Below are 22,927 nucleotides of genomic sequence, written 5' to 3'. Positions count from 1 at the left end.
TTATAACCATTATAATATAGCTCAAAGTCTTCAAATGTCCAAAACAACAAATATATTAAGTTTACTATAATGTATGAAAAGTTTTCGATTGTCACATTTGAGAAGCTGCAACCAGCAAATGTTTGTTGCTTAAATGATGAATAAAACGATAATTTGATTATCGGAATAGTTGCTGATTGATTTTCTGTTAATCGACTAATCGTTGCAGCTTCATATGATACATAAAATTAAGTCATGTAACCCTTCATATATTTTATTCTTTCAGTCCTTTTTGTTTATTTTATTAAAGTAGACTTTGTTAAGTAGACTTTATATATATTTTAATTAAATATATTGTATTTATTTATTTTTCAAGTACTTTTTTTCCTCTTTTGTTGTTTGATCAACTGTTTGTTCATTGTTGTAATTCTTGGTTTTGTGTAATGTTGTCTGTTATCTGTTATCTTGTGTACACTGTATTCAATATTTTGTCAATAATATATTTTTACAGCTGCACCAGACAGGAAGTAAACCACCAAAACTAAGAGCTAAAAGAGGCTGATCTATTGTTAAAGGCGTCACACATACAGACCCTTAAATTCCTGACCTGACGACGGATTTTTATTTTAGATTTGTGCTCGCTCAAGAGTTTTTGTTATTAAATATTCATGACTTAAAATCCTCATATGAAAAAAAATATGTAAAAAAATACATTTTAAACAAACACATTCTCACATTATGGCGGTTATCTGCCAACAATCCAAAACAGTCTGTTAACATGTTGCAGTAATTATTTTCTAATTTGAGTCAGTTGGATTTCTACAGAAGTTTAATTCACCAAAAAAACAAAAAATTAGATGTTTTCTCATAAATCTGACTTTTTAATCTCATCTCTAATAACTCTCTCGTCAAGACAAGATCTTTATCTCATAATTACAATCTATTAATATTGAAATATGAGTACTATATAAGTACATAATAGTCATAATTATGAGATATGCAGAAATCATATTTTTCTTTTGGTGAATGCAGCGAGCTTCTGTAGGTTTCTACGTTGTTCATTTGAAATAAAACTGATATTAATTTTATAACAACTTCCTTGCTCCAGTTCTGGTGTTAATATCAGCAGTTGAAGTGTTTGTTAATGAAAGTGCAACACAAGTGCTGTTATTATTGTTCCTGTACATACTTCATACTTCTACCCACACTAATAATCTAAATGGACCCTGTTAAAACATCACGAGGCACTCTCTGTTTAACTTTGTGCTGTTAAAAACCACTGCAGAGCAGCATTAGCTGTGCACTTTGTCTGGTTCTTGTACTGGACATGTTTCAGTCTCGGACTCGACCCGGTTCTGTTTATTCTTTGACTCATATGATTTTGGCTGCAGCCCTGCCTGGGAGTTGTGCATTGGTGGTGTAGCCCTAAAGCATCTTTCAAGCTAAAAACAGCACTAAGTAAGGCCAGTAACAGTTAGTGGGCTATAGGCATATTGTATTAGAATGGATTTACTATCACTAGCTATCTGAGAAGCAGCCTATATGATGTTTCGGCGGATGACTCGATGAACAACTACAACCTGTAAACTTGTGAACATGAGCAGCAGTGGAGTTGTGAGTTTCTCATTGTGCTACACTTTTAGAGGAGAGGCAGTGCTGTGCTTACCTGTGGACCTGCTTCCTGCTTCCTGACAGGACACTTGCACAAAACATAATTTGGCGTGTTTCTACGGCGGCGCAACCAAAACGAATGCATCTCGAAATGTTTACACAACCACATTCGCTGTTGCTGTTTACCTGCAATTCAACAGCGTCATATGATCAGAGGGTTTATTTCTGAATACTTTGGGTTGTGTGTTTTTAGTTTACTTCAGCCAGGAACATGCTTCGCAACATACAACACAAAACACCTGCACCAACTGATTTTGCGCACACCGGCGGCGTCTTAATGTGCATCGTTGCAGGTTGACGTCCTACTTTCTAGCGTTCGTGAGCTTCGAGAACCTGCTGATGTACGCTGCATGTAAGCGTTCGAGGCACACCTGCTTTTCTTAAAAATGTGCTCTATGTGGGGTATTACACTAACGCATCCATTTTAAACCTGCCTCCCAACAGGAAGTTGGATCAACTAATCAGCTTATTTGATGCTCAGGATCACACCATGCATTGTTCGGACCTATGCTTACACACAACCACTGTCTCTCTATGTAGAGGCTTTTACATGTATGTTCAAAGATTCGTAATTACAGCTTTAAGGCCCGGTCACAACAGCATTTAAAACAGTAAAATTTATGGCAAAATAATTTATTGGTACGATTCAGCACAAAGCTTTTGTATCGCGTTCGGCTTTGATACGCAAATTTGTGCTGTTGACCTGTGAGGAACAAACTGCTCCATTTAATTAGGGAAGAGTTTTCAGACAGGAGTCCATGGTACAAATATGTATTTTAACTGTGTTTATTAAACTGTGTGAATATATTGTCCTGTTAGGGAATTACTGAGCAAGCTCAGAGAACGACAGAGAGCCACTGTGACTGAGTAGCCATAGCATGTTCCCAGCTGGATAGCATGTTAGCGATTAGCTTGCCAGTTGCAGCGGTTCACTAACCAGCCCTGCCAGCGAGCTTCCAGCGCTGCCTGTTTCATGAATAGATTAACTAATGACTAATAGTGTGACCAGCCTTTATTTTCCTTCTCAGACAGTTTTTTAACACTGTTCAATAAACTGGCCTCCTTTCTCACAGCGACATATTCAACATGGCTCTACAACCTTATAAACACGCCAAGTTAAATTTTGTTGAGAGTACACTGCTGCCCTTACTGCTCCGTCTACAGAAGGACCAACCTCAGATACTTGGGGACGGGGAGAGGATGAAACTATAGCTATATAAATGTTAGTTAGCAGAAACTGCAGTAGGCGTGGTGATTATTGACTGCTCACAAACATGGACTGAAGCAGAGAGAGTGAGTTGAGGAATGTTACATCTGTTTTTTTCTTTTTCTCGAGAGCTTGGGGGAGCGGACGAGACAACGGCAGAGGGATGACGGACGATCAGCAGCACTTCTGAGGTAGCTGGGCGGGCTTGTCGGTCAGTCTGGTGGTCTTGGTGCCGGGAGCCGCCGGCGCCTCCACGTCCACGCGCTCCGACATCTTCACACAGATGATGTCAACCAGGCGCTCGAAGACCTGCCGCACGTTGATGTTCTCCTTGGCGCTGGCCTCGTAGTACTCGAAGCCTGCAGGAGGAAACAGGAAAGTGTGAATATGAAGAAGCTTTGGGGAGGTTCAGGCCGTCGCAACGCAGATCGGATGTTTTAGATATGCAAACATTTTCTTAAAGACAGATAAATTAGTTCATCTAGTTGGATTAAACCATAGTTGGCATCTCAATCACTAAAATTCTGCTCAAAAGAAGTACATTTCTGATCTACTGTCCTAAAAGTTCAGTCATGTTACAGGGACTCCAATATTTCCATATAACCTGAAATCAGCTCTGCGTTAAAACAGTTCAAATAAAGAGCGAATGAATTAAGTATGTGACTTGAACGTCCCTGAAGCGCCGGAGAGACGAAACAAAGAATGAACAATCAAATGAAAGAGGAGGCTGCGTTTTTTTTTCATGCATAGCTGATGTTGGTCTGAAGATCATCTTTAGATAAATCTCTCATGCCACCAGGACTTACTAAAGCACAGTTCAGTCTTCAGGCTTAATTTACGTAGCTGGAAGAGTCCACGTAGACCAGAGACTCATGACGGAGACTGCTGCTTTTGTACTTGACTGCCAAAGTAAATAATGTTCAAAGCAAAACTAACCAAATGTGACAATATCTTCTAACATACATTAAGGTTGCTACATCTTAAAGAGGGTTCGGGGTGATGGTTAACACAATATAAAGAAACACTGAAATGCCGGGTCGTTCTTTTTGACTGCCTTCTGTTTTGTTGGTTTATTTTGTTTGGTTTTGTAGATATAAAATAGGTACTGTGTGTTTGTTTGTTTGGTTTTGTTTGCCTGTTTTTCTTTTTTTTCCCCCCTTTATTTTAATTTACCACATTTATACTATCTCTTTTTTTGTACTCTTAAATGTGAAATAAAAACTTAAATGACCAATGACCAAAACTTAAATACGTTTGTGGGCGTGTGCGAACGGTCTGACATCAGAGCAGTTGAAGCCCTGACTTTTGTCTTGCAGGGAGCAATTTTTTACATACTTTCACCATGTTTAACATCCAACATCAGAACAGAATAAAAATAACAGAAAATCACTAAAAGCAGAATATGTCCCCGTTAAGATTCACCTTTTTAATCTAGTCTGTATCCTTGTTTTAAAAACATAATATGTCTCCTTTAAAATAAACATCAGATATGAGATCCTGATAGTGAAAAACTCATTGAACTGCACCCTCAGCTAGTTCATTTAATTAGTTTTGTGTGTCAGTTCAGAGAGTATCTATTGACACTCCCATCATGGGAGAGTGTGTGTGTGTGTGTGTGTGTGTGTGTGTGTGTGTGTGTGTGTGTGTGTGTGTGTGTGTGTGTGTAAGCTCTAGATTTTACACGTCCTATTTAAACTTCACAGCTGTGGATTTGTCCTGTGCTTTTGAACTAATCTAGTATCACTGTCTGAACATGTGCATCACTCCGTTTGGGGCTTTAAAGATTGTTTTCTGACTTAACTTGGGAGTGGCTTTATTTATTTCAACCTCTCAGGGTTGTGTTTGCTATATTCAGACTCTTCTGCCCACTTCACAAATATCTGAAACATGAGAAGACGTTTTCAGCTGTCCAAATGTTAAACATGGTGTTTTACCTCACAGATCCAGGCTGGATGAAGGACTCTGATATCTGGCAGAACTTCAGTCACTTCTGACTGTGTCTGTAACTTCTCCCTGAACTGTGTGAATATCTCTTATTTCAGTGGAGTTTAATCCGGAGCCTACAGCGTGTATTTATTCAAGACTTATATCTTGGAAAATAGCTCCCAGCAGTGGAGCTAAAACCAGTATTGTGCATTCTCTAATTAGAACATCTCATCGGCCCAGAGCAATATGTACACACACTTGTAGTATTTTGTTTTACACACACCTCCGGGGGGGAAAGTCATTTTCTCCTGGAGTTGAACTGGTTAATAGAAGTTCACCTCCTGTTTCACACAGTACAGCTGAACATCAGACAGAAATTCACACCATGACAGTGCAAAGTTTTTGATAATCTGGGTCTGTAGTTATCAGACTTTCAAGAATAAATAGTTGATTTTTCATACTTAAAAAAAATGATTTATTCTTTATTCATTTTTTTTATTTTTTATACACAGAGACCATTAATGACATCTGTCCAGTGGTGGAAAGTAACTAAGTACATTTACTCAAGTACTGTACTGTAGTACAGTTTTGAGGTACTTGTACTTTACTTGAGTATTTCCATGTGATGCTACTTTCTACATTTCAGAGGGAAATATTGTACTTTCTACTCCACTACATTTATTTGACAGCTTTAGTTACTTTTCAGATGAAGATTTGACACAATGGATAATATAACAAGCTTTTAAAATACAACACATTGTTAAAGATGAAACCAGTGGTTTCCAACCTTTTTGGCTTTTGACGTCTTACAAAAAGCAGTGTGTAGTCGGGGTCACATTTCACATGTCTATGAGTTGTTAACAGCTCCACCAAATAGTGATTTTTCCCTCTAAACTTCTCACATGCTTTCATTTCAATAAATGTTCAAATGATCCAATATTTCAGCAAAAATCAAAGATTAGAGAAAAAGTCTAAAAATTGAAAACAGATTTGTGTATCAGAACTTTGTTTTTTCTTCTTTCCTCTCCCATTAATCATCTCACCACCCCTCAGATTTATCTGCTGACCCTTTGGAGGGGCCCGACCCCTAGGTTGGGAACCACTGGACTAAACTAGCTAACTGTATATAAAGTAGTGTAAACTAGCTCCACCTCCAGCAGCTACAACAGTAACATGCTGCTCTAACACTGATGCTTCACTATTAATAATCTAATGATGTCATATATAATAATATATCAGTCAGAGGGACCAAACCACTACTTTTATTGCAATACTTTAACTACATCAAGCTCATAATACTTATGCACTTTTACTGCAATACTTTAACTACATCAAGCTCATAATACTTATGTACTTTTACTGCAATACTACTGCAATAAATTATGCAATTTACTGCAATACTACATCAAGCTCATAATACTTATGTACTTTTACTGCAATACTTTAACTACATCAAGCTCATAATACTTATGTACTTTTACTGCAATACTACTGCAATAAATTATGCAATTTACTGCAATACTACATCAAGCTCATAATACTTATGTACTTTTACTGTAGAAGACATGGTAGACAAGCTAATTTAGCTCCACACTGATAAGTGCAGACAATGGAGATGATCAGAAAGTAATTGATCATTCAAATCAATACAGATTTATTCTTGTTGTTTGTTTGATACATATAAATTAAAAAAGATAATAGAAATATCCTATCAAATGTTCACATACAAATAACCAACTAAAACAACTCTGATCTTAATGATGCTGCTTCATATTTTATTATTGATCATATCTAGTCCAATCAGAGAGAAAACAGAGTTTCTGTCCTGCAGTCTTCAAGGATCTTCTCTGAGCCACCTGAACACACCTCTGCAGCTCTCTGACAACAGATTTTATTCTCAAGTTTGTGAATAAAAGTGAAAGATTTGTACTTTTATCTTCTCTTTATCTTCTAAATACGAGTCCTGATCTGAGGAGTATTTTGCAGCTTTCATGCAGCAGTTTCTCACCTAATTGATCTGCGAGGTGTTTTCCTTTCTCTGGAGGTACGACTCTCTCTTCGTCCATGTCACACTTGTTGCCCACCATGATCACCTGGGCGTTGTCCCATGAGTACGTCTTAATCTGGGTGGCCCTTCAGCACACACACACACACACACACACAGCAACATAAATCATCAGCTATTAATGACTGGAATCTGAATCAAGCTCCAAACCAATCACGTACCAGTCCTGGACAGCGTTGAAGGACTCCTCGTTGGTGATGTCATACATGAGGATGAAGCCCATGGCGCCGCGGTAGTAGGCTGTGGTGATGGTGCGGTAACGCTCCTGCCCCGCCGTGTCCTGGAAACAAAAACACAAACTCCGTGGTAAAACTCAGAACTTATCTTTAGAAACCCAACACTACTGGGCTGTTCACATCCATGGCCAGAAGCACATCAGTGGGAGTTTACTCACTATTCTACCAACTAGAACTGCTGTTTTCTGAAATATTGTGTTTTCTAAAATGTTGTTGTGTTTGGTCTCAGAAACACATATTCCAAGAGGACATCCAGAGATTTTCTTTTCAAATCTGTGGTTGTCTGGAGTTTTATACCAATGTCCTCTTGGAATATGTTAGTTTGTGAGTTATCGTGGCACTACGTCTTTCATATGGTGTCTGCTGTGGATTTCTTTTGTTATTGTGCATTGCCAACCAAATTAATTGCCCCTCCTTTGGCGGTGGATATCTGTGATAGTTTGAGCCAATATCGCACATTAATCAAACCTTAATGTGCTGTTAAGGTTTGGTTAGGATTAATTAGGTCCAGTCTGTCAGGGCTCTGGCTGGATTTCTAGTTTTTCTCCCTGTGTTTCTCTATGTTTCCCTGTTTCCCCTGTCTGTTTGTCTGCCTGATATATCTTATTCCTCTGTGCCGTAGACCTCCGTTGTCGTCCAAAATCTATTAAAAACACATCAGTGAGCCACACCGCTGCACCGGGTGACATGTTCCTTCATCATGAAGAGTTTGGTCATGTTGTTTAGAAACTGCTTCAAAGACTAATAACAGCGTCAGTTTTTCACTCTCAGTAAAGTATTTGTGTGTCAGGAAGAGCCGTGCATGCATGAGGACGCAGGTCTGTTGATGCACAAAACTCTTGACTTTGTACTAAACTACTTGGTGAAATGTACAGTTTCTGGGTCAGAGTCTGATCAATACAACAAGCGTGCAAAAAGAGAATCACTATAAAGAGAATCACGTCCTCATGCAGGCACAGTGTCTCTTCCTGACACGGAAATACTTTCCAGAGTCACATGACGCTGACCCTAAACAAACTAAAGTGACCAAACATGTCACCCAGTGCAGCAGTGTGACTCATTGACATATTTTTAATAGTTTTTGGACAATAATGGAAGTCTACAGCACAGAGGAATAAGATATATCAGGCTTTGGATAAACAAACAATACTTGTTAGTAGATCAGTTCATTGTTGGTTTGTATCCAAACATGAGATTTGTTGACAAGAAGAAAACATAAGAAATCGCAGCCTTATCCTTTAAGAAATCCATGGTTAAAGTCTGATGTTTTGTTGACCCATCCATCATCTGATTTCCTCCCAACGTCCTTTATCGCTCTAAAATAACATCATCTGATTTCCTCCTTTGCTTCCGCCATCATTACTACGACCGCTAGAGGGCGCTGTCACTGCAGTGTCAACAGATGATGTTTTGGGGCACTTACTAAACAAATGACTCAGTCTTTTTTTTTTTCCTCAGAGGTCAGACTCATTCTCCCTGGTGATGATATGAGCTGATATTGTTGAAAAATAAAAACATTTTATTATATGTGAACTCAAAGTGTGCAGAAAACCAGTCGGTTGTTTGAAAACGTACTTAATGGTATAATAAATGAAAGCATCAGGGACACAGCTTTGGATTTGTGCAGCTAATCAGTCATCAAGACTTTCACTGCTGTCAGAGTGTGAATATCTCACTCTTTCATCTCTCGGCGACCGAACAGCGCGACTGGTTTCAGCCTCATCTCCTCTAAGACTCTTAACCGTCTTATCTGGAGCAGCGATCGATCCGCAGCCGCAGGCGCTGATCGCGGCTCATTTACAACAAACCAGCTGAGCCTCAATGTGACTTTCACGCACATCCGCGACTCTTAACATCGTTCAGCCACCATCCGGCTCCATCCTACCACCATTTCATCACTTCATCCCCATACCACCACAGCTGGCCTGGGTGCAGTCACTCCTCTAAATTTAGCTCTTTTGTGCTTCACTTGCTCTGCACACATTCAACAAACACTGATTCTTTCCTGTAGGATACGGCGGATGCTCGTTTGCATTGAATTAATTTAGATTTGATGTGTGATTATGTGTATGTGTGTGTGTGTGTGTGTGTGTGTGTGTGTGTGGACAAATTTCAGACTAAAGACCAGTTAATTGGGGAAGGCTTGTCCAATTGGGAAAAAGCTGATTTCTAGGTCAGTAGTTAAGGTTAGGTTACGGGTTATGATTATGGTTTGGGTTTGGGTAAGTCTCTAGTCTATGTAATGTCCCCAAAAGGGACCTAGGACGACGTGTGTGTGTGTGTGTGTGTGTGTGTGCTGAATGCGGTAGCAACATTATTCATGGAGGGTGATAAGCGGAGCCTCAGGCAGTGACTGATTCCTCTCAGCTGAGTTGAAAGCAGAGAGAAATGTGTTTGATTTCCACAGAAGACGACGTCACTGCACAAAAGTGTGTGGACAGCTTCCTCCATGTGTGACAGTCTAACACGGACATTAATGTGCTGCTGTAACAGCCTCCACTCTCCTGGTTTCCCAGCAGATGTTGGAACCTGGCTGCAGGGATTTTTCTCCTATTCAGCCACAAGAGCATTAGTGAGGTCTGTCTCACCTGATCATCCCTGCCTTCTCATCTGCTTCTCCGCTTCAGTCTTTATGTCCACCATCTTTGTATCTTTGACTGAACAGATATTTTCTATTATTTGATTTGAAACTGCTGAATGAATTATCAGGTTTCTATAAAGTTTAATCTTTACCTTCACCTTTTTTATCCACAACTACTGTTACACCTCAGACAAGCGTAAAAACGATTTTGAGATTGAAAATAAGAATTAAAGAACGCAATGATGAATGCAAATCTTATGAGACCGCATGAGAAGATGAACCAGCCAGCCTCGACCAGAGTCTGTATTTTCTCTCATCAGTCTTTCTTAAAAGCTGAAACATGCTCCTAAATGTTTTCTGTCTATATTCTTAGATTAATGAGTATCTACTGCTGCACTGGACAGTAACATCTGAACACCTCATCACTTTAAAACAAAGCTTAACACAAACAAGAATGTTTTGTAAGTATTCAACAACTACAAATCCCATGAGGCTTTAGTATTGTGCCTAAGGCTAAGCTACAGGCACTAGAGACACAAAGCCGTGCTTAAGTTGGTTCTGTCATACATTTGTGTAACTGTATACATGTGTGTGTGTTTTTTTTAAATGTGTGTTTTTGTGTGTGTGCGTCTATTTTTACTCGTCGCTGTGCTTTCAGTTTGAATCAATCGGCTTTGATTAGCTCTACTTATGGCACTGTCCCCCACTCCTCTTCCAACACACACACACACACACACACACACACACACACACACACACACACAGACACACACATTTTATCACACACACTACCTCACCCACCTCCCCCCTTCAGGCTCCTCTGTCCCTTGCCGGGTCTCAACCTCTTCGCCCCAAGAGGTCTCTTTAATTGCCACTGAAGACAGCACTGTTAGGGTGTGTGTGTGTGTGTGTGTGTGTGTGTGTGTGTGTGTGTGTGTGTGTGTTGGCGAGAGAGTGAGTGAGCATGAAGGGCTGCTGCCATGGCAACAACATCACCGCTGATGATACAAGCCGTAGCCAGAAGTCTATGTGTGTGTCTTTTCTCTTCCTCCCAGCAGCTTGTTGTTGACTGAGAGCAGAACATCATGTTACACTGCAGCAGTACATCCTGAGTCTGTATGTTGTGTTGCTTTACATTATAGTACATCACCATGTTTCATGTTACACTACGTAACAGTGTATTATATCACCAATGTTATGTTACACTACATTACAGTGTATATCACCATGTGTTATATTATGCTGTATTACCATGTTATGTTACAGTATATCATATCACCATATGTTATGTTACATTATATTACAGTGTATTATACTACCATGTATTACGTTATGTTACAGTGTATTATGTTATATCACACATATATTATATCACCATATGTTATGTTATACAGTGTATTGTGTTATGTTCCAGTTTATTATATTGCCAAATGTTATATTATATTATGTTATGTTACAGTATATTATATTACCACGTTATGTTATGTTATGTTATGTTGTGTTGTGTTGTGTTGTGTTGTGTTATGTTTTCTATTGTATCAAGACTATCTCTTGTCATACATATGGTGCTGGAAAGGTCCCTTCACTGAACCTGGGTTACACATATACTTCTGTTACATTGCAGTGTATTATATTACAATCTTATGTCATGGTATGTTATGTTCTGTTATGTTATGTTACATTACATTATGTTATGCTTCAATACGTTATAGTATATCACATATAGCTACTATATACAGTATGTTGCATTACATTTTCTGTCTATACTCTGTGAAAAATATTTGACCATTTGAAAGATTCTGCCACTGAACTAGATGCAATTATGAGCTTTTTTTTTTTGGATAAAAAAGCTCCCAATAATAACATCTTAAGTGAGACTCATGGGAGCTAATCATGCTTACACTGGTTTCCATTAGCATTTTGCTAACCATCATCAGAGCTGTGTCTGAAATAATTCAGTCAATCACTGTTTCCTGTATGATAAAGATCCAATAGTTTATTCTCTAGTGAACAGTAAATTGAGTTTTGATTTATCAACAGTATCTATCCGTCCATGCTCACCCAGATCTGCAGCTTGATCCTCTTGTCGTTGCGATAAACCGTCTTCACCTTGAAGTCGATACCGACGGTGCTGACAAAGGAGTTGCTGAAGGAGTCGTCGGCATAGCGGAACAAGAAAGACGTTTTCCCGACGCTGCTGTTGCCGATGATCAGCAGCTTGAACATGTAGTCAAAGTTCTGGTCGGAGCCGTCCCGCTGGCCGAAACGCTGGTCTGCCTTCGCCATCTGACGATTTGGTTTGAAGAGAGAAAAACACACAATCAGTGTGATATTCATCTTAACAAGTTTCGATTTTCAATGTCACGCTAACATTTTTTTTTTATTTTGTATGCTGATGTTACCTTTTTTAAAGCTAATGTTACTTTTTTATTTTTATGCTAACGTTATCGTCGTGGTTTGGGACACACAGTTCATTTCTCACCACCTGTAACCTTGTGTAGTCTGTTAGTATCATCACTGCTACTAGTTGCTGTTTCTCACTGGAATACGTGTCACGTTAGCTGCAGTTGACAGATTGATCATTTTACTGGTTTCCAGCTAGTTGCTTTATTTCTAGATACTGAAAATGTCTGTATATAAGCTGTCATGATATTGTTGCAACAGGGTTTTTAGCCCACTGCTGTGTGAGCATCCTTCATTGGTAAACGGGAAACCTGTTTAATTAATTGATACCTAATTCATTTGAATGAAAATTGCCCTTCGCACAAAACAGTAAACATTTATTTTCACATGTACACCAACTGCAGGTGACAACTTGGATAAAAACATTTGGTAGAAATAAAACTTCTCATCTTAGAAACTGAGAATATGACCAACATAACATTTGCTTTGAATTCAAATGTATGACTCAAATGTCAAAGGCAATTAACAGTTTAACAGATTCTGTTTTTACTTCAGATTACATTTTCCTCTGTGGGCTGAAAAAATTCTTCAACCTCTTGCTGTGATGAAACTATTTTAAAACCTGTTGGGTGAGCACAGAAGTGCTTCTCTTTGTTCCTGCAAATCTGACATTATAGAAATTTTCACCCGACTGTGACGATGAGCTGCAGCCAAATGTGATTCAGCACAAAGACCCAACAAACAAAGACTCGTTGTAAACAAACATTTCCTGTTAGACTTAAACCACCGAGCCCTTTGCTTAGAAGGGTTTTATCCTTTGAAGACTCGTGCTGTGTCTCAATTCAAGTTTTTCCGTACGTACATTTGTTATTTTGAGTGCATAAGTTCATTCACACTGACAATTATGACAAAATTCAGTTTACTATGAGTACCCAGATGGTGCACTCATAACGGTCAAAAAGTTGAGTGTGGAACACCGGACACTTCTCACCCTCGATGGTCGCCATCTTGGCTACATAGCGGAAGGGGAGGTTCCACCAACCTATCAGCTAACTTGTGAAAATGGCGGCCGAGGAAGCTGCAGCGGTTGCAATTGCTACGGTGAACTTCACACCATACAAATATAAGCATTGATATAAATATCGTCTTCACTGTAGAAGATTTTAGTATTAGATGTGTGGTCAGAGGTTTGACAAGTTGTAAACGGGGTCCCTTATTCTGTGGCGGGTTGCCAACGCCTCCTTTTTCAAAGTGAGGCAGAATGCTGCCATGAATGGATACAAGTAAGTGAATGCATATATCTAGCTATCGTTTAACACTATCATATGAAACCTTTCCAACATTGCTACATACTGGTTTCTATACATTGAGGTTACTGCATGCAGTGTCATGCCATTATTGTGATCCAATTGTATTTCAATCAGAACATACACTACTGGTCGAGGCCTAGAGGGGAGGGTGATCCGAGCCTTTGTGGAAAAAATAAAATAAAAAGGGAAAACCTCAAACGGAAATATAAGGTTGGTTGACTTTTTCACACGTCACTATCACTGTGAGGTAATAAGCCCTACGGATATGAAAAGTTATCAATTATTATTTGAGTTGATGAAGAGGTAACTTTAAAATATGTCAGTGTAATACTGCATTCATGTTACAGCTATTTGGATGCTCTCATATTGACTCTGAATAATTACTTAACTTTTTTCTGGTGAAAGTAGTTAGTAGCCCCAGGAAATGTAATACCAGTGTTTCCCCAACACGCATTCAATAGCAGTGGTGAAACCATCAATACTGAATTAAGAGCACCACTGAAATTTCACAGTTTATTATTCATTATGTTTGGTGCACACTTAATGTATAGTGCTCATAATACAAATTAACTACATTTTACATTTTGCGTCATACATTTTAGTCTTTTCATCATTTCTACTCAGCACAGCTGCACTGCTGCTGAACAAAAATCATAGGGGAAACACCGAATACTGTTAGGAATTTGCAAGGAATGACATTTGGAATGTTTGATCTGAAACCAGAGTGTCTTTCTGTTTCTTGCTGTCCTTCCTCTGCAGGACCTGAAGTGCCACAGAACTGGGGTCAGCACAGAGGAAGGTGAGACCACTCCTCATTGCTTTATCCTCCAAGGACGTGGCGTGGTCGAACCTCCCTCTGTGGTGACACCAAGAACAGGACACAGCCACAACATCCATGACATCCACCCCAAAAAAAAGGCAGCAGGTTGATGTCGTGGAGGTTTTAAGGGATATGCGGGAGATGGAGGTGAAGGCAACAGAGAGAGGAGACCAGAGCCAGAGAGGCAGCTGAGAGGGAGGTGAGGAGTCAATGTGAGGCTGTAGAGAGGGAGGAGCAGTTTTTTAAAGAGATGAGGGAGAGGAGAGAGGAGAGACAAGGAGATTGCTGCTAGGGAGGAGCACCTCGAACAATGACTAAACAAATAATAAAAAACTCATTATCTGCTCTATCTATTATTGTCACTCTAGATCTTTAGTCAATCACTAATATTCACACACACGGCAAGGCAAGTTTATTTGTATAGCACATTTCAACAACAAGGCAATTCAGAGTGTTTTACATAAAACATTAAAAGCATTAAGACAAAGTGCAAAAGAAACACATAAAAGACATTTAAATATGATTATAAACAGTTTTAAAACTATTAAATTTTAAGCAAAATGATTTATTTAATCAATTAATGAGCATGGTCGTGATCTGGTGCATAACACAGCATTGCCATCCGGTGCCTGTCCTCTGCTCCACAGATGGCGCCTGGAGGTGCTGGTTCTGGTTGGTCCCCTGCTGCTCCCTCCACATCAACATCTTCTGGCTGCAACAGGTCCCCATCGCTGAGACAGATGTTGTGCAGGACTGTGCAGCAGGCGAGAACCTACAGGACAGAGAGGACATCCACCTCCAGCGCTGTCAAGAAAATGGACCTCCACTTGATCTTCAGGATGCCAAAAGCTCTCTCCATGATGCATCTTGCTTTAGATAGGTGACTATTAAAGTGAACCTGGAGTTGTCAACAGTCTGGTCTATAGGCTACGTAGATCACAGCAAAAACAATATGTAAATCAACATACCATAACAACATACCATACACACTGTACACAGTGTACTACATGGAAGTGTACTAACAGAATTTTCCGAAAAGAGAGCGTCGGAGTCGGAGCTGAATGAATGTGAGCAGCAGATGAGTCACAGCTGAATATCCTGCTGGGTTTAATCTAGCGTGGATGGCTGTGTCAGTGGAGACTCATCCTCTCTGTCAGAGACCAGGGGAGGAAAAACTAAGACTAAATTCATCTGAAATTACAATTCTGGATATTACGACTCAGCAGACATTTCTAATATCAGGACTCTTATGTGCTGTTATCATGTCACCATAAGGTATGAAAGAAAACTGACTTCATATGTCAAGAGTGAATTCTGAGACATTTTCAATTGAATTTGCAACAATCTGAATTTTTCATTGTGTAAAGTGTGTCTTATTGTATTATGTTGTTTATTGTTATGAGACAGCTTGTGTCTCAACATTTAGAAAACATAGTCAGTGGTCGTGTCTATATAATGTGAGTTCCTGGATATTAAATGTTTATCTGCAATTTTCTGTAATTGTACCAGTAGTATTTGTTGTTTAAGTGCACTGAAGCAGCATCACATGACATGGTTATACAACGTTTCAGTCAAAAAAGGTTATAAATGCAGCAGCAAGAATCACATCCTGGGATGTTTGATTTGAAGTGAACTTATTTTACTTCTAATTATAACTATTCTAATTATCTGTTAACTCCCTCTGCTCTTTCATCTGTTTCACTCTGTGGATGTCTTTCATTTTTCACTCTGCAGTGAGTGTTTTGTCAGAGTGATGGTTATTTGGTGCTTTAACCGTGCACTCACCCTCATGCTTCTATGCACCTTTTTTCAGCCTCTTTCCCAATCGATGATCCTGGAAGCTGCAGTGGAAATTGTAAATGAAAGTTCTGACAGCATTTTTGGGTGCAAATTCAGGAGGCTTATCTCCACCCAGTTACTGCAGTTACAGTCAAATCAAGCGCACCTGCAGAGCAGCCGCCCCACACTACCCTGATATAACAGCTACATGAGTCTCATGTTTTACCTGCAAGACTCGTGTTTTAATGCTGTTGTTCATCATTTGTGATGTGAAAATGTCAGAGAAATAAAAAGCTTGCGTCCTGTCAGTTATAAAATCCAGTCGCACCACGGAGCATCTTTCCTGCCGGCTGCTGACAGCGCTGCCAGCCGCAGAGTGGATCATGCTGGACGGTAGAGGAGACGCTGGCACGCGTTTAAGAAGGATTTTAGCCAACTTTACACCAAAGCTGAAAGTTCTGATCAGGAAACACAGTCACTCTGTGTCGCGCTGCTGTCCTCCATCATCTCATGCCAATTCATTTTGAAAGAGGAACGGCCAATGGGGAAACTCCAGCACTCGGCCAGCCAACCAATGGTGAAACTTCATCACTCACTCAGGCACTCATAGACAACTGCAGTTGTAGGGTCGGTCCAGCTAACAACAGCTTGGTGCAGTGACTGTTTGCGGCTTGAAATCTTGTCATCACATCGAGGTCGTCAGTGTAAAATATGTTGTCAGTCCAACGCTACACATAGGAGCATTTTCTGATCTGACGCCCATATCAGTTGGACAACATCATCCGTCTGTGTTTTCCAAAACCATTACACATCACTGTTGAAAAATAAATGTTTGTGACAACCCTATGGTTAAGGTTTGGTTAAATTTATGCACAAAAAACACTTGGTTAGGTTTAGGAAAACGTTGAGGCTTTGGGTTATAACTGTGTAATTACAACTTCCTTCCTACATGGACTTAGTCACATAGGGAGGAGGCCGGGCTGTATGGATAGTAGTGAGAGGTGCTTGATATACAAAGAGTTTGAACAATATATTTTTCAGTCTCCCCAAGACCAAAAATACAAGAGTAAAAGTGTAATGAATAGGTATATATATATATATTGCACACATATAGAACACCATAAAATCTCGATAATTAAAATAAAACAGATGTGACAGGAGAGGTAAAACACTGTCCCCTCCACTTTTTGCTGCTGTTTTTTTTCCTTATTTAAATCAAGGGACTAAGGATAGAGGATGTCCTATTTAAAAAATGTTGCTGCTGAACAACAAACGTTCCTCTCTTTGTACAACAACAACAAACCCCCCCCTCCCCCCAGCTTTCACCACAGAGACCCGAAGAAATTGGAACTTCCAGGTTCTATTCCAGAAGTTAAAAACAAAAAACTCAATTTAAATCCTACTAACATTTGTAAATCCATCCATTTTCTTTACCGCTCATCCTCTAGAGGGTCACGGGGAAGCAGAAGTGAATCTCAGCTGACGTTGGGTGAGGAGCAGGGTAACCCTGAACAGGTCGCCCGTCAATCACATGGCTGACATATAGAGACAGACAACCATTCACACTCACACACACATTTCCACCTACGGGCAGTTTAGAGTCACCAATTAACCTAATTGTTTCAACTCTAATAATGACAAGCCTTGGAACAGAACCTTTCTGAAGATTGTGTCGTGTGGCTCCTCATATATTTACATAAGGACGGCAGTTTTTTTGAGAATTATTCAATATGATTGTTTTTTTTTTATTAGGGTTAGGGTTAGGGTTATTCATGTTAAGCTGCCCTTAACAAACAGCATTTCCCAAAAACACACACATAAAAACACACAAAACGGGTGAGTGTATGGGTGAGTTGAGTGTCTGTGGTTTAGTTCAGACATCTGTAATATCAGCCGGACAGACAGAAACAAGCTTTAACTGGGTGATTAAAACCTGCTTTTTGTCATTACATTTGTGTAACTGAACTGAAGCCAGTAAATGTGTTACAGATAAACTGTTAATGCCTTTAACTGTGTCCAACACTGATATTGCAAAGATCTGGCAGATATGTTTTATAATGAATTAACCAATAAGGTAATAGTTAATCTAAGTCCTGCCTGTCTGTGACCAAGTCAGTCGGCCTGCTGCTGTAGATGCCAGTCGACAGGCTGAGGTTACAGGAACAAACACAACTCATCATGCATTTACTTTACATACATTATTACACCATATGGGCTGTGAATATCACCAATGTGTCACTGGACAGGCAGAACCATGCTACTTAAAGAGACATTCAGCAAAGAACGGCCTATAATAACAATACTTTACATACAAGTGGACACAATTATATGTTGACAAACACTGACTGTATGATATATTAAAAAGAGGGAAGATAGAAGATGAAAAGATGCATAAATGCTACTATAAACTCACTATTGAGCACCACAGATACATTATATCCATATAGATTTACTTTAGAGATACTATAAGATTATTTTTTAGAGTAAATAGCCACCAACGATCATATTACTTCTGTAAACAGTAGAACTGAACGTTAATATGGATATTTTACAATATCGATACATCACAATGTGCAAAATAACACAATTGATGTTCAAAGAAATGGACTGTTTGACTGTTACACGTGACCTTCATGTGAAACGTTGGTCACATGATGACAACTGAACCATTTTCATGACAACTGGGCAAACTCCGTCTGCAGATGAAGACCGTGAGATGCTTACAAAGGTAATAAGTGGACCTTGAGTGAAGACTGATTCCACTTGCTCAAAATCCTTAATTTGGGTGAAGATGACATGATCACCTCAATATTATAAATGATAATAGTGAATTATCCTCCAGCCTTAGTTTACTTTTACTTTGGCTTCCTCAGCCAAGGATATTTAGGATGTTTATACTATAAGATAAGATAAGATAAGATAAGATAAGATAAGATAAGATAAGATAAGATAAGATAAGATAAGATATCCTTTATTGGACTCAGCATTGCTGCATCACAAAACATGTATCTCCCAAACATACTTACATACATACATACATACCTAACATCATTCATCCAGAATCAAACAACCAGAAAAAACACACAATTATTTCAATGATATAGATAAAAACCACTACAGCTTAATAAAAAAAACAGGAAAATAATATATCACCAGTACTGCTCAATGAAGCAGGATATTGCACATTCGGCACACAACCAACAACTGAAGTACTGCACATGCTACTGTACACCATCTGAAAAGTGCTCTGAGACCATGTATCCTCCCACCAACGCAGTATTTAAATGCTGCTGTTTGAAATCCATTAAGATTTTAAACAGCAGCATGGATATAGGATGGATACAATGGATACTTCAGCCAAAGTATAAACCATAAAAATCACAACAAGCCTCTGCAAACTCCCAGTGGAGCAACACTACAAACACTGTATGCACCTATAAAAATATGATAAAATATCATAAAGATACTTCAGCTATTATAGCAACTATAGCTATTAAAACTATAGTGAAACAAAGTACTTCCATTTTAAACTACTTTCCATTTCTACTCCACTACATTTACAAGTGACTACTTTTCAGATCAATATTTCATACGTAAAACACACAATCAGCTTTTAACATATTGTTAGTTTCAGTGATGGACGAAGTACTGAGATCTTTAACTGAAGATCCCCTCCAGACATGTATTAAGACTTGAAAAATACTCTGCTTGGAACAATAATATGTACCTGCTTGTCTACTTTGGTATTTTTTACTTCAGTAAGATTTTGAATGCAGGGTTTTTTCATTGTGGTATTTTACTTAAGTAAAAGATCTCAGTACTTTTTCCACCACTGTGGAGATATTTAGTGAAAAGCTCAATATATATTAAGGCCAATTCACATGTCAACACTATATCAGCATATGGAAATATGACATGGATATGGAGATAATATAGGAGACTTGGATCATATATATATATATATATATATATATATATATATATATATATATATATATATATATATATATATATATATATATATATATATATGTATGTATGTATGTATGTACGGACGGATGACAGGTTGTCATGTTGACTCCTACAGTGAAGGGATCTGGTGGCTCTGTTATGCTTTGGGGGGCATTTTGCTGGCATGGTTTGGTTTCTGGAACAGTGTTCATCCCTCCAGTAGAGTCCAGAGACAGTAGAATCAACGCCAAGGCTGAGGAACAATATTCTTCATAAAGATATTCCCTCATCTGGTGTTTTGATGATGGTGAGCGCTGTCTAACACGTCAGTCCTAAATCTCTCATAGGTGTTCAGCTGGGTTGAGATCTGGTGACGGTGAAGGCCATAACATATGATTCACATCATTTAATACTCATCAAACCATTCAGTGACCCCTCGTGTCCTGTGAATTGGGGAATTGTCATCCTGGAAGAGACCACTCCCATCAGGATAGAAATGTTTCATCATAGGATAAAGCTGATCACTCACAACAACTTTGTATTGATTAGCAGTGACCCTTCCCTATAAGGGGACAAGTGGACCCAAAACCATGCCAGCAAAATGCCCCCAAAAGCATAACAGAGCCCCCAGACCCCCTCACTGTAGGAGTCAAACATTCAGACCTGGACCAGTTTTTCCTTTAATTTGTCACCTGTCTGTGTGTGTGTGTGTGTGTGTGTGTGTGTGTGTGTATGTGTGTGTGTGTGTGTATATATGGTCAATACAGAGGACTACATTCCTATGAGGAGATGAGGTGAAATATAGACATACTATGGCAGATTAAGATGAATCACAAGGCCAACAGAGGCTCAACTCCCTCCAGAGAGCCATAGACATGCTGTACCTGTGAGATTATTATGGGATATATAGGAACATTGTGTTTCATTGGGTTTTATGATCAAAATATGTCACTTATAAAGCAAAAAAACGTCAATATAACCAAAATCAATATAGTATATGATGGAGGTGGTGCAGAAATTTGGAAACCAATCATAAAATCAATACATTACTGTAATGTTGAGCACCTATAGACGCCTAGAAGACACATTAATGTGGATATTATCCTATATTAGATTATATATGAAATATAGTCTAAGGAAAGAAATAGGCACTAAATTAAACATTAATTAAAGATTATTATAAGGAGATAATGGAGCCTTATTGTCGCACAGGCTCAGGTGTGATCGACGTTATAGATTCATATCAGCAACATCATCAGGCCTGTGTGTGTGTGTGTATGCGTGCGCGTGCGCGTGCATGTGTGTGTGTGTTAATTAAACCGGTGTTAAACGGTGTTGTGTCACCGCCGGTCATCCGTGTTTTCTGTCTGTGTCTTACCTCTGCTGGGCGGATCTGATGTTCTCTCTCTCTGCTCTGCACCTGATGGCTCAAAAAGATTCAATGAAATCCAAACGATCCTCAACAACAGCCGTTTACAATCTGATCCTCTGACCGTCTGTTAGGAACCAGGAGATCAGGAGCGCCGGCTGCGTCGTTTGCAAGCAGCAGAGTGGAATTTTTTTTTTCCTCCAGAAATGAGGTAAAATTGCCTGTAAACGTCTCTTTTCCGCGGTGCCGCACGCAGCTTTTTTACGCACGGTTTTACGCTGACATCCTGCGTTAATTCAAGGTGGAGCGAAGCGATGGGAATATTTGCGAAGGCGTCTGCTGCCTGTCACCTCCTCCCCCTAAAAATAAACCACCGCCGGCTCCTTCTCTGTGAATGAACAGGCTTTTATTTATTTTTTTCTTCAGGCTGTTTGCAGGCGGCTCCTCCTCCGCCCTATCAAACGGCGGATTTCTGCAGACGCGCAGCGGCAGAGGCGGCAGTCTTCAGTGCTGCTGCACATTTATGACTCATAATTGGCAAGTGAGGCTGTAATTGCTTCAGCATCAACAACAGAGACATTTTCCTGAAACAAATGAAGAAAAAACTGCCTGTTTGTGCTGCTGCTGCTGCTGCAACAATAAACATATAAAACACACATAGCTACAGGTGTGTTTTCTGCTCTTTCACATTCAACACACTGACTGACTTGTGAGGCATTTACAGCAGATTATTCTCCACAGCATCATCCTGACATTTTAATGTGGCGGCATTACAGAACTACAGAGGTTAAACTAACCGTGGATGATAAAAACGATGAGATTTGGTCAATTACTCACTGACATAAATGTTGGCTTTAATAATTGATTAAAGGTGAGGTTCACTATTTTTCAAGTCTGTCTTAAAACAACAACAGAACATTGAAAGAGGTTTTGTTTGCTGTATTTATTTTATTTCATTATTTTCATTACAGATTAATATGCCGATTATTTTCTCAATTAATTGAATAATCATTTTGTTGATAAAATTTCAAAAAAAAGTGAAAGTGCTCTATATAATTTCCCAGTCAATGGTTGTGTCATTAAATATCTTATTTTGTCCAAACAGTCTAAAACCCAAAGATATTCAGTTTACTGTCAGGTATGACAAAGAAAAGCATTAAATCATCACATTAGAGAAGCTAAAATGATGACATTTTTGGCATATTTGCTTCAAAAAATGACTAAATCGCTTATTCCATTATCAAAATAGTTGCCGATTATTTTCTGTTGATCAACTAATCATTGGAGTTCTACTCATGTTCATGCTGACCATTAATCTCTTCCAAACAAGCTTACAATGGAAGTGATGGAGGCCAAAATCCACAGTTAACAGTTTATCTGAAGCTAATCTGAAGCTTCAGCGTCCAAATGAGTCAAATCAAGTAGATATCTTCAACGTTACAGTCTTTTTAGTGCCAAAGTTCCTCTTTTTGTTACTATACTTCCACCTGCAGCTCAACAGGGAAACACTGTCCGAGGAAACACAAAGAGGGAATTTGATGCTAAAAAGACTGTAAATGTGTCAGATATCCACTTGATATGACTAACTCAGACTGCTGAAGCTGAATAGAAGCTTCACACAGACTTTTAA

The 22,927-nt window shown here is 39.1% G+C and overlaps 1 protein-coding gene across 4 annotated transcripts; it reads right to left on the bottom strand.

The window, feature by feature from the left end:
- Nucleotides 1-371: 371 nt before the first annotated feature.
- Nucleotides 372-21,712, bottom strand: rab3b (RAB3B, member RAS oncogene family). Of its 4 annotated transcripts, none has more exons than XM_042417341.1 (5): nt 21,307-21,712; nt 11,727-11,951; nt 7,010-7,128; nt 6,792-6,916; nt 372-3,216 (listed from the first exon to the last, which is right to left on the bottom strand). In XM_042417341.1, the coding sequence occupies exons 2-5, from the start codon at nt 11,949-11,951 to the stop codon at nt 3,032-3,034; spliced, it is 654 nt and encodes a 217-aa protein (XP_042273275.1). In that variant the 5' UTR covers nt 21,307-21,712; the 3' UTR covers nt 372-3,031. The 4 variants fall into 4 exon arrangements, with proteins under 4 accessions (XP_042273275.1, XP_042273274.1, XP_042273276.1 ...); XM_042417340.1 differs by lacking the exon at nt 21,307-21,712 and adding an exon at nt 13,001-14,146; XM_042417342.1 differs by lacking the exon at nt 21,307-21,712 and adding an exon at nt 12,068-13,087.
- Between the last annotated feature and the right edge of the window lie 1,215 nt (nt 21,713-22,927).

The sequence above is a fragment of the Thunnus maccoyii genome, chromosome 7, assembly GCF_910596095.1.
Source record: "Thunnus maccoyii chromosome 7, fThuMac1.1, whole genome shotgun sequence".
NCBI classification, from domain to species: Eukaryota; Metazoa; Chordata; class Actinopteri; order Scombriformes; family Scombridae; genus Thunnus; species Thunnus maccoyii.
The sequence above is the reverse complement of the archived record's forward strand: the minus strand, read 5'-3'. Positions and strand labels throughout refer to the sequence as shown.